The sequence below is a fragment of the Mytilus galloprovincialis genome, chromosome 10, assembly GCF_965363235.1.
Source record: "Mytilus galloprovincialis chromosome 10, xbMytGall1.hap1.1, whole genome shotgun sequence".
Lineage (NCBI taxonomy): Eukaryota > Metazoa > Mollusca > Bivalvia > Mytilida > Mytilidae > Mytilus > Mytilus galloprovincialis.
Genome location: NC_134847.1, coordinates 52,080,462 through 52,093,407, shown reverse-complemented (window position 1 = coordinate 52,093,407; position 12,946 = coordinate 52,080,462). Strand labels below are relative to the sequence as shown.

The 12,946-nt window shown below is 31.8% G+C and overlaps 1 protein-coding gene across 1 annotated transcript in view; it reads left to right on the top strand.

Moving 5' to 3' along the window:
* The window catches only part of LOC143047800 (receptor-type tyrosine-protein phosphatase H-like), a 92,865-nt gene that overhangs the window by 35,730 nt on the left and 44,189 nt on the right, over positions 1-12,946 (top strand). The window contains exons 4-7 of the mRNA XM_076221062.1: positions 3,489-3,740; positions 4,629-4,847; positions 7,397-7,489; positions 8,108-8,268. Of these exons, the coding sequence (XP_076077177.1) occupies positions 3,489-3,740; positions 4,629-4,847; positions 7,397-7,489; positions 8,108-8,268 (725 nt within the window). The remainder of the gene's footprint in view (positions 1-3,488; positions 3,741-4,628; positions 4,848-7,396; positions 7,490-8,107; positions 8,269-12,946) is intronic.

Genomic DNA, 12,946 nt, shown 5'->3' with positions numbered 1-12,946 from the left:
TCAGAAGATAGATTAATCTTGTACATACATGATTCCTTAATTAAATATGCTTATTTATCATTGGCAATTTTGGTCCACAAATTTGATGAAAACTGAGTGACCAGTCATGTTATGTTTTGCATCTTGCCTAATTCTTGGTCAGTTAATTTGTTTCCTATATTACAAGAGTCGATTTCACAAAAAAACTTACGATTTAGACTGATCGTAAGTCATGAACAATTCAGTATACTTACCATCAATCTTAGTTTTTAGTTTTTTTGTGAAATCAACTCAATTTCTTCACTCTTAAACATATAACCTCCCATCTTGTAAGATAGATTTAAAACATTAGGTACAATTTAACTTTTTCTCAGAATGTTTACAAAAACTTGATATATAATTAAATTATCTCCCCTTGAATTTAGCATATTTCTGTGAATGAAAGTTATCTACCCTGTTAATTTAAAGATTAAAAATTATTTGATTTGTGTAGTGTTTGTCTCAAATGTCATTATTTATGAGTAGGATTAAATGTTTAGAACAATTAAATTCTCAAGAAAATGCTTATATAGGTTTTCAGAATACTGAAGTTTACTGTTTGCCTTAATAGTGCAGATTTATCAAAAAAAAAAACCTATCATAAATCCATGATTGGGGCCCATATAGATAGCTTATAGGATAATCAGTTAACAAAGTGTTTGACTAATAATACTAATTATCACACTAAATATTTAGTTCAAAATTCACAATTTCTTTATAATTAGACTTTTTCTTGTTTACTTTATATTATTTCAGTCTTATGTTTATTCTATGCACGATCATGCAAATAGTAATATACATATATAATCTTATTACATTTACTTTATGCACAATCAAATAGTAATATACATATAGTCTTATATTACATTTATTTTATGCACAATCAAATAGTAATATACACATATAGAAATTAGTATATAGTGCACACACAAATATAGATTTATATCGAAATTTTATAAGAATTTACGAGTCTTGATTTTTAGTAAAAATGTCAGTATCAACAAGTTAAGAAGCACTTAGAATTATTTGACTAGGTGTGGTGATATTTATCTAAAATAAAAAAGCTGTTATCTTATTTGCTTACCATTACTTATAAATTTTTTCAGTCACTTTTTAACTTCCTTGTTCCAAACTCTCTAGAGTCATAGAACTTATAGTCTAATTTGGCATTCTCTAAGAGATACTTTATCAAAGACAGAAATTTCTTAAAATAAGGAATCATTAATTTGAATCAAAATTAAGCACATTTATTATCAGTTATTCACAGGTTATGTATGTTTATGCCCTGATTATGGCATGGTGATTTGTTTTTTTTTTTTTTTTTGGGGGGGGGGGGGGCATTTCAGTTTAAATTTTTGGTTTGTTATGTACATTCACTCGATTGCCATGAAGTTGTAGTCACATCAACATAAAACAGAGTAGTGAGTACACATGTTCATTATGATGTGAAATAAAAAAAAATATATGCCAAGTTAGGGTTTTGACCTAGATTTCACTGTTCACTAAACATGTTTATGTGTCAGTTTAAAGATTTTATTTAATGCAGTTTACATTGAAGTTGTGGTCAAATATATTAAAATGTATACTTAAGCAGAGTTTTTATTTGGACTTGGATGTTCACTAACTCACAGATCATGAAAACGTGATAATGTTAGCAGGGCGTCATACCCAAACAAACTTTCATTGTGAGTTATCTGAAACGATCGTCATCTCCAATTATGGCAAAAGTTATTTCGAGTTATCCGAAGCCTTATATCATACAGTAGATTCAAATATCTCAAACTCCACAAATAAAAACCTACTGCCACAAAATAGCACAGTTATTCATGAGTTTGAAATGTTTTTTTATATGAAAGAAAGGAGATTTAGGATAAACTTAACAAAACAAGTTAATCAAAACAGTATAGTTTACTATTATAGCCTTGCAGCATTATTTAAAGTGCATGTTTTAACAAAATACTTTAAAACACTATAAAGATTGTATCATTTACAATCTTGTTCATTCAATCAGTGAAATAATAGAGAGAATTATTGCAAACCCTATGATAGTTTTCCATAGATTCACCTGCAAGTTACCTGTCGATTTAAACTTTTGTAAGTTCTATTGTCCCATCTAACAAATACAACAGGTATTGTTCTCTGTATAGTTCATTCACCAGGACCTTTAAATTTCTTCTAGGAGAAATATATCACTCATTGATTAATTTACCTGACCAAAAAATTATCTTTTTTATTGAAATACTTCTATAAACTCACATAAACTGTATGCAATATTGTATTTATTCAATCTATCATTGATATATTTTCAATCTTTTCAATATAAAATCTGATTTAATAATAAAAAAATTATTTTAGACACATTTTTTAGTATTTTCCAATGAATTTGCATGTTTTTGTTGTTGTTAATTTATAGACTATGTTTATGAAGACCTTAATTTAAAAATAATAATATTCAAATTTTTATTTATCAAACACACAAAAATATTGAATATTTGATCAGAAATCAACTTTTATAGTTTTTAAATCAGTATTAATATTGAACACATTAAAAACGAGTTTTTGGTATTGAATAAATACAACACCACATGAACACCACATGCAATTTTGTGAGTCCTTTCTTAGTATTGGTATAAGTATTTTTCCATCATTGACAGTTCAATTTTTTGTTCAGGTAAATTAATCAATGAGTGATAGATTTCTCTTGGAAGAAATTTAAAGGTCCTAGTGAATAAACTACACAGAGAACAATACCTGTTGTATTTGTTAGATGGGACAATAGAACTGCCAAAAGTTTAAATCGACAGGTATCTTGCAGGTGAATCTATGGAAAACTATCATAGGGTTCGCTATAAATGAACAAAAGACATTGTGTGGTTTACATCAATGTGACAACCACTTAAAAACAATAGGCACCAAAAGACATCTTAAAACAAGGAATTGCTTGAATCTGGAATGATTTTGAAATCTAGAAAATTGCTTAGAAATGTATGATGATCGAAAACTTACCCAACTAAACATGCTAAATAGGGTTCACAAGCCATGCCTCATAGCTAAGGTTAATTTATCTTAAACTAATATTTCAGAATGAACTTACTATCCTCCACCCATTTAACCATGCATTCATGGCTTTATAACCCTATTAAGATGGGTTAGTTTTATTTTGGAAGGGGGTGGGTGGTTGAAACTACTGAATTAAAGGAGAAAGAAACCCAATGTCTTAAACTGTTCTACATACATACTATCTTCAGCAAAAGAAAAGATCTATACAATTTAACAAACAGCTCAGGGTGTGTAAATGTGAATAATATGACAAATTTTCTTACTTTGCATGCTGCAATCAAATCAGTTTCTGAAAAGGTCTGTAGAAATTCAATATTTTATCAAATGATTTTTCTTGCTGCAACATATATTCATGTATTAGAAAAGTGAAAAATTTACACATCTTAACATGTTTATGGTGAATATTTCAGTACCAAGCCCACCTGATTGTCCATCAACCTATGGTTACAAGGCGCCAAATATTACAATCACATGGAACCAGATAGCTGGAGCAGATGAATACAATGTCCAATTTGAAAGTCGGACTTCTTACAATGTAACACATACAAATGCTAGCTTTAACTTTGTTGATCCAGGAAGGAATTATACCATTAAGCTAATAACTTATGCTCATAATAGGACAAGTAAAATTGGAACTTGTGTTATAAGGACTGAATCAGAAGGTATTTTATTTCAGAACTTATGCACTGATGAATGGATGATAAGATATCTTGAGTATTTTTTTAAGTGAACTTTGATATGAATTAAAGAAGATTTGAGGTATATGTCAATGAGACAGCAAGTAAACAACACAAATAACCATATTAAAAATGAAATCCATTGCTTGCCATATCAAGGGTGTGGAAATATCAGGATTTCTGAATACAAATGTTTGTACCCTACAATTTATAGATAACTTTTTCATACTTTTTAAATTATGAAAAACACAGAGCAATTATTTTAGACAATTAAGCTTAAAATACCTTGAGGGGCCTTGGTGGCCAAGTGGTCTATGTAGTTACTACTGTAATCACTAGCCAGTCAACACTGAGGTTGTGTGTTTGAAGCTCGCTCCTGTGGGGGCACTCTTGGATTGTCAGTTTTCCTATCGAGTGTGAGTAAATTGTTTTCTCCTGGCACTCCAGCTTCCTCCACCAATAAAAACTGGCTGCCACGAAATAGCCTAAATGCAGTGCTTTAAAGCGGCGGTAAAGCACCTAAAATTAAAAATCACATCAGAATACCTTGAATGAACAGACGCCTTAACAAACAATTTAAAAAGTATTGTGCTGCTCACAGAAAAAGTAATTACCACATTATTATCTTAAAAATCTGTTAAAGGGAAGAATTTGAAATTAAGGAGATGTGGTGTGGTATGAAATATGATGCAAATGAGACACCTATCCATCACAGTTCAAATGAGGTGGATGAAAGCAATTATAGGCAACTGTACCACCGTCAACATTTAAAAAAAAAAAACTACATGTAAAGTGGTGACCATGTTCATTATTTCCTTTATATGAACCTCAATACAGCAACATGGGTTTTCTTGAAATCTTACATTATTTCAGTGCCTGATCCTCCAAAAAATGTTACACTGTTTGATGCAGAAGGCCAAACTAACTTTAACATAAGCATCACTGGGCCTGATGAACCAAGAGGAGACATTGATGGCTACAGAATAGACATTTATGGAAAAAACTATATGGAGGAGAACTTAATTTTGAATAAGTCTGTTTTAAATGCTGACACTATGGACAACATTTATCAAGTTACTGGCTTACAAGCAGGTAAGGAATAAAATAATTGCATTAATAAACTATTGATTTCGCAATTGTTGTAATTTTTGAAGAGTGGATAAAACTGCAAGATCAAAATAAAATAATCTGCACACAGATTTATCTATCAGATATCAGATTGTAACTTTTTGTTAATGCGATACTCAGCATTCATTATTAGCTTTAAATTTATAAAAGCTTTGCGATAATTTTTGAATTAACAGTACTCAATCCTTCTAGTTATTGTACAATATTTTTTTAACATAGAATAAACTATAAATATGGTACGCTAACTTTGAAACTTTTGATTAGTTTACATGCATTAGTTTATCATGCTATATAATGATTAGGTCAGTTCAAGAGGAACCATTCCTGGTAGGCCAATTTTAATTAATATGCAGTTTTAATTGTATTTAGCACATTCTATTCAAATTGAGAATATTATGCCCTGCCCTTTCAGTTATAGTCTATTGACTTTGAAACTTTTGCTAAGTTAACATACATATTAGTTTGTGATTACATCAGTTGAACAGCTTATGTTATTAAAGTCAATGATATTTGGTATGCAAATTTATTGGGATTTACAAGTTTCCTTTCCATAGAGTATTTTTATATTAAGCCCTACCCCTCATCATGGTTCACCTGACCTTGACCTCATTTTCATGGTTCATTTGTCAATATAAACTTTTCATGGTTTGATCTGTTTCTTATATGTATGCTAAGAGCAAAAGGTCACTGTATTCAGTGTATGGAATGATTGTAAGGTGTACATGTCTTTCTTGCTTTGTTTATCTGACCTTGACCTCATTTTCTCGGATCATGTTAAGTTTATGTGATACTTGTACTTTAACTTTATATTTAGGACTATTGACATAAAATCAATTGTCAGTAAGCAGATGAGACTCAGTCTGTGCACTCTTGTTACTTATTGTATAAATTATAAAAATGTTAGATTTTATCTATTGGTCACTTGGACAAGAACTTTTCCTTATGATAGTATATTATCATGACTTTCACAATTGTGTCTGAAGGCATATGGTAAAGGAATGCTAATCATTTAGTGGCTTTCGTGGCATTATGGGTAACAACTTGTACTAAGTTTTATAGTTTATGATATGTTGAATAGCTAAAATGAACCAATAAATTTTGTATATATGTAGATACCTTACAGTCTTAGTTTGTCTATTACACCTTATATGGTGCAATGAAAGTAGAATTTCTTTCATGCTCTTATGGTAAAAATCTTACATATATATATATTATTTGATAGTTTCCTCTAAAAAATGCTATCATGTCTACCAGATAGGAATTCTTGGTTCTATCTCCTGTTAGGAATAAGTTGGCAGTAGTACAATTGGAAGAAAAACCCATGGAAAAGGTCTGACAAGTGAAGTTTATCTACTGTAGTCTGTAAACCAACTAATTTTGCATGATATTTATTTTTCATGAATTTTGCAAGAAAAATAAAGCTAATATAAATAGTTGCAAATATGTAAAACTTGGAATTTTTCCTTACTAAATATAGCTAGTCTTCAACTAGTAAATTTGAAAATTGCAAAATTAAATCACTGCAAAATGGACCAGAAAAAGCTACCATAATCGACCGTGTAAAGTACGCATTTATGTATAGTCCGCACCCCCTTTCCATCCCCTTAAAATCGAGAAAAAGTTTTTTTTACAATTTTTTTTTTTTTTTTTTATAAAAGCCTAGTTCAGTGTAAAAATCCATTGAAAGGGACCATTATTCTCCATGTATTTTATAAAAAATTTTTTTTTTTTTATTTATTTCATGAAAAATAATGAAATGGTAGAGCTTTTCATCAGGTAATTAATATTAAATAATTTTATAAAAGTAGTTATTAATCAAAAGATCCCTGTTAAAATCAACATTTGTCTAAGTATCTCCAAGCTGATATATAATATAACAAAAATAATTTGAATATTATGGAACAAAAAAAAAGAGACCAAACATTTCTCTAAATTAATTATTAGCTGGAATCAAAATGTTAAAACTATTTAATCTTATATAATCTTTTCATTGATCATGTTGTTTTTTTGCCTGGGATTATAATATTTGATTGCTACACACCCATACTTAATCCTTAATTACCCCTCTTGATTACCTTTGCAGGATGTCACACCTTTACTTTGAATAATCAATTTTGAAGAGAAAAGTTAAAAAAGAATAAAAGAATAAGAATTAAATGAAATAAATATATTAAACGTCTCCAATATACATTATTAATGCAGATTAAACGAAATTAAAAAAAAAAAAAAAAAAAAAAAAAAAATTTAATAAAATTTCAAAAACCGTCCATAGTTGTGTATAATCCGCACCCCTTGTACAAACTACATATTTATGGGAAAAAGTGCGGACTATACATGCCCAAATACGGTAAAGGCAAAATTAAGTTGGTTTGCAGTATTTGTATTAAACATTTTTTATGACTTATATTTTTATTGTTTCATATTTAATCTATATTACTGTCTGTAGATATCAATCGAACTTTACTTTTTTTTAAGCATGATAAGCAATCATTTTTCTTTTCGATTTTTTCCAGGAACTTTTTACAGCATACAAGTTTACACAGTCAATGATGAATTTAACAGCAGTGATAGTTTCAACTTATCTGATCTTAGAACAGCACAAGATGGCAAGTATTTAAAAAAATCAGCTTGACATTTTACAGAATGAATTTTATATGGCTGAAAAAAATACAGTATAGTCATTTTATCAAAATTGTATTGGATGGCGGCCTATACCAATTTTAAAGGTTGGAAGATGAGGTATGAGTGGCATTGAGACAACTCTCCATCCAAGTCACATTTTATAAAAGTAAACCATTATAGGTCAAGGTATGGCCTTCAACACTGAGCCTTGCCTTACACCGATCAGCAAGTTATAAAGGGCCCTAAAAATTACTATTTCTATTTTTATTATGCCCCATTTAGGGGCATTATGTTTTCTGGTCTGTGCGTCCGTCCGTTCGTCCGTCTGTCCCGCTTCAGGTTTAAGTTTTTGGTCGAGGTAGTTTTTGATGAAGTTGAAGTCTAATCAACTTGAAACTTAGTATATATGTTCTGTATGATATGATCTTTCTAATTTTAATTCCAAATTAGAGATTTAACCCCATTTTCATGGTCCACTGAACATAGAAAATGATAGTGCGGATGGGGCATCCGTGTACTGGGGACACATTCTTGTTGTCCTTGAAATGAAATCTCTAAAGCTTCTTTCTATAAAAATTTACATATACAATATTTCGTTTTAGCTCCTGAGACAATAACCAAATTTGCAAAAAACTCTGCAAAGGACAGTTTTAAAGTAACGTTTGAAAGGCCGAAAGTACCCAATGGTGATATAATTGGTTATAGATTACGTGTATCAGTTCATACTAATTGTATCCAAGAATTTTTTCTACAGAACACAAGTGTGAGTAATTATTTTTTTAACCTTTCAGTCAGATCAGATTATAAAATGGTGAATGCAATAGACAATATCTTTATTTAATATGGATTGATGATACCCCAATAAGTGAAGAAAACTATTGATACTGGGTTCTCTAGGTTAAAGGTCAAGGTCACAATAATAATTGATAGACAATAATTTGGGCTAGAAATAACTGTTTCTAGATGATATATTTTGAAGCATGTTCATTGGAGTAGTAAGAATCCACCCCCCCTTTTCACTTTGCTGTCTGTTTGTACATATATTGAAGGTGTGCATGTGGTCAGGGTTTTGATTTTTGTTGAGCCTGCGTCTTTTGTAGCTGTAAGCTCGACATTGGATAGTGATCCGTCAGCGGCGGTGTTAGTTAAATTCTTAAAAGATATAATTTAGAAGGTGAAAGACCTGGATGATTCATACGTTGTATATAGATGACTCATGTTACGAAGTTTCTGTCTGTCACATGTCCATTGTCTTTGACCTCATTTTCATGGTTCAGTAACTACTTGAAGAAAAAAATTAAAAAAAATTTGTAATGTTAATTCCTCTCTTAATTAGAGTAATAGGATCACTCTATTTGGTATGTGCTTAGCTTGCAAGATCCTCATGACTGTCAGACAGTTTTCACTTGACTTTGACCTCATTTCATGGATCAGTGAACAAGGTTAAGTTTTGGTGGTCAAGTCCATATCTCAGATACCATAAGCAATAGGTCTAGTATATTTGGTGTATGGAAGGACTGTAAGGTGTACATGTCCAACTGGCAGGTGTCATCTCATCTTGACCTCATTTTCATGGATCAATGGTTATAGTTAAGTTTTTGTGTTTTGGTTTGGTTTTTAGCTCAGGTGGTCCATAGGGCCAAGTGAGCTTTTCTCATCACTATGTGTCTGTCGTCATTGACGTTTGTCGTCGTCTGTCGTTGTTAACATTTACAAAAATCTTCTCCTCTGAAACTACACAGCCAAATCAAACCAATCTTGGCCACAATCCTCATTAGAAATAGAACATGAAAAAATGAAGATTTTGGCTAATATCTCTAAAACCAAAGCATTTAGAGAAAACCTGACATGGGGGGGGGGGGGGGGGAATTGTTTATCAGGACAAGATCTGTCTGCCCTGAAATTTTAAGATGAATCAGAGAACCTGTTGTTGGGTTGCTGCCCCTAAATTGGTAACTTTAAGGAAATTTGGCCGCTTTTGGTTATTATCTTGAATATTATTATAGATAGGGATATACTGTAAACAGCAATAATGTTCAGCAAAGTAAGATCTACAAATATGTCAACATGACCAAAATGGATTTTATAAGTAAATTTTTAACATTTTTTGGTTAATTTTTGTAATCTTTTACAACAATCTTCTCTTCTGAAGCTACTAAGGCAAATTTAACCAAACTTGTCCACTATCATCATTAGGGTCTTTTGTTTAAAACATGTGTCCGATGACCCTGCATGTGAACAAAGATGCTGACATGGCTAAAAAAAAGTGCATAGGATAAAATGCAGTTTTTGGCTCATATCTCTGAAACCAAAGCATTTACAGAAAATCTGCTTCGATAAAATTGGGTCATTAGGTCAAGATCTATCTACCCTGAAATTTACAGACCAATCGGTCAACTTGTTGTTGAGCTGCTGCCCCTGAATTGGTAATTTTAAGAACATTTTGCAGCTTTTGGTTAGTGTCTTGAATATTATTATAGATAGAGATAAACTGTAAATAGCAATAATGTAAAGCAAAGTAGGAGCTACGAATAAGTCAACTTGACCAAAGTGGTCAATTCAACCCTTAAGGAGTTATTGTCCTTTATACTCAATTTTTAACAATTTTCATAAATTTTTATACGCCCGTCAAAATTTTGACGGGACGTATTATGGTATACAAATGTCCGGTGTCCGTCCGTCCGTCTGTCCGTCTGTCCGGCGTAAACATGTCGCACCGTAACTTGAGAACGACTTATCTAAATTTCATGAAACTTTATATAGTTGTTTCTTATGATGGTCAAATGATCTGTATACTTTTTGGTGAAAATAAGATTTAAACTTTTTGAGTTACGGCACTTTGTAACTAAAACAGGGGTGTGTTTTTTTTCACATGTCGCACTGTATCTCAAAAACTTTTCTTGATTATTGCTTAAAACTTTACACACTTCTTAGTTATAATAATCTTAATATCTGTATACTTTTTGGTGATGATTAAAAATTTCATTTTTGAGTTTTTGAGTATTTTGTAAAAAAGGGGGAAGGTTTTTTTACATGTCGCGCCGTATCTCAAAAACGATTTATGATTTTTGCTTAAAACTTTACACACTTCTTTGTTATATTAATCTAAAGATCTGTATACTTTTTGGTGATTATTCAAAATTTCATTTTTGAGTTATTGAGTATTTTGTAAAAAAGGGGGAGTTTTTTTTTACATGTCGTGCCGTATCTCAAAAACGATTTATGATTATTGCTTAAAACTTTACACACTTCTTTGTTATATTAATCTAAAGATCTGTATACTTTTTGGTGATGACTCAAAATTTTATTTTTGAGTTATTGAGTATTTTGTAAAAAAGGGGAGGGGTTTTTTTACATGTCGCGCCGTATCTCAAAAACAATTTATGATTATTGCTAGAAACTGTACACACTTCTTTGTTATACTAATTTAAAGATCTGTATACTTTTTGGTTTGATTCAAAATTTTATTTTAGTGATATTTGTAAAAAAAAACAGGGTGGGGGGGTTTCACATGTCCCGCCGTGTCGCAAAAACAATAAATGGTTATTGCTTAAAACTTCCTCAGAAACTATTTATGATTATTGCATAAAACTTCCACACAAGACGTCGGGCGTATCATGCGCTCATGGCGCAGCTGTTTATTACAAAATATTTTCCACTGTCACTTATGGGCTAATTTCATTATCGATAGAGATAATTGTAAGCAGCAAGATTGTGCAATAAAGTTAGATCTACAAACACATCACAACACAGAAACACAATTTTGTCATGAATCCATCTGTGTCCTTGGTTTAATATGCACATAGACCAAGGTGAGGGACACATGCTCTTTAGAGCCTCTAGTTTTTATACTGTGCAATATGTCCACTATATATGGCGTATGGGATGATTGTAAGGTGTACATGTCTAGCTGGCAGGTGTCATCTGACCTTGACCTCATTTGCATGGTCATTTGTGTTTTGGTCTGTTTTTCTTAAACCACTAGTATAAGCAATAAGTCAACTATATTTGTTGTATGGAAGAAGGTGTGACATTTCGGTGTTTGCTCTCTTGTTTTTAGTATTTGCTCTTTTTGGAGATAGTTGAACTTTGTCATTGTTTGAAATATTTACTTGCATGAGAGGAGCGTTTCCAGATAACTCCTCCTACAGTTTGAATGCTAGGAAGATTTCACTTTGCTGGCTGTTTGTAAATATATTGAGGGTGTGCATGGGTATGGTCAGGGTTTTGATTTTTATTAATATTTGCTATTTTGAGAAATAGTTGAACTTTGTCCTTTTTGGGGTATAAGCTGTTAAATGTTATAGTTTTGGATAACTCCTACAGTTTGAATGCTAGGAAGTTTGCATCTGTGGGAGCATCAATTGTGTCTCCCAGACACACTATTTGAATAATATTTCAATTTTACAGTTACTTCATAATGGAGTGCGGGGGCATTATTTTGTCTAGTTTTTTGTCGAGCCTGCAACTTTTGTTGCAGAAAGCTCGACATAGGGATAGTGATCCGGCGGCGGCCGCGGCGGCGGCGGTGTTAGCTCACTTCTTAAAAGCTTTATATTTTAGAAGGTGGAAGACCTGGATGCTTCATATTTTGTATATAGATGCCTCATGTTACGAAGTTTCCGTCAGTCACATGTCCAATGTCCTTGACCTCATTTTCATGGTTCAGTGACCACTTGAAAAAAAAGTTCAGATTTTTTGTAATGTTGAGTTCTCTCTTATTATAAGTAATAAGATAACTATATTTGGTATGTGCGTACCTTGCAAGGTCCTCTTGCCCGTCAGACAGTTTTCACTTGACCTTGACCTCATTTCATGGCTCAGTGAACAAGGTTAAGTTTTGGTGGTCAAGTCCATATCTCAGATACTATAAGCAATAGGGCTAGTATATTCGGTGTATGGAAGGACTGTAAGGTGTACATGACCAACTGGCAGGTGTCATCTGACCTTGACCTCATTTTCATGGTTCAGTGGTTATAGTTAAGTTTTTGTGTTTTGGTCTGTTTTTCTCATACTTTATGCAATAGGTCTACTATATTTGTTGTATGGAATGATTGTAAGGTGAACGTGTCTAGCGGACAGATGTCATCTGACCTTGACCTCATTTTCATGGTTCAGTGGTCAAAGTTAAGTTTTTCAGTTTTGGTCTTTTTATCTGATACTATACGCCATAGGTCAACTATATTTAGTGTATGGAAATATTTTATGATTTATATATTAGTCGCGCAGGTTTTATTTGACCTTGACCTCATTTTCACGGTTCATTGCTCAGTGTTAAGTTTTTATGTTTTAGTCTATTTTTCTTAAACTATAAGTATTAGGTCAACTATGTTTGTTTTATGGAAACATTGTTAGTTGTACATGTCAGCCTGGCATGGTTCATCTGACCTTGACCTCATTTTCATGGTTCATTGGTCTTTGTTTAGTTATCTTGGTTAATG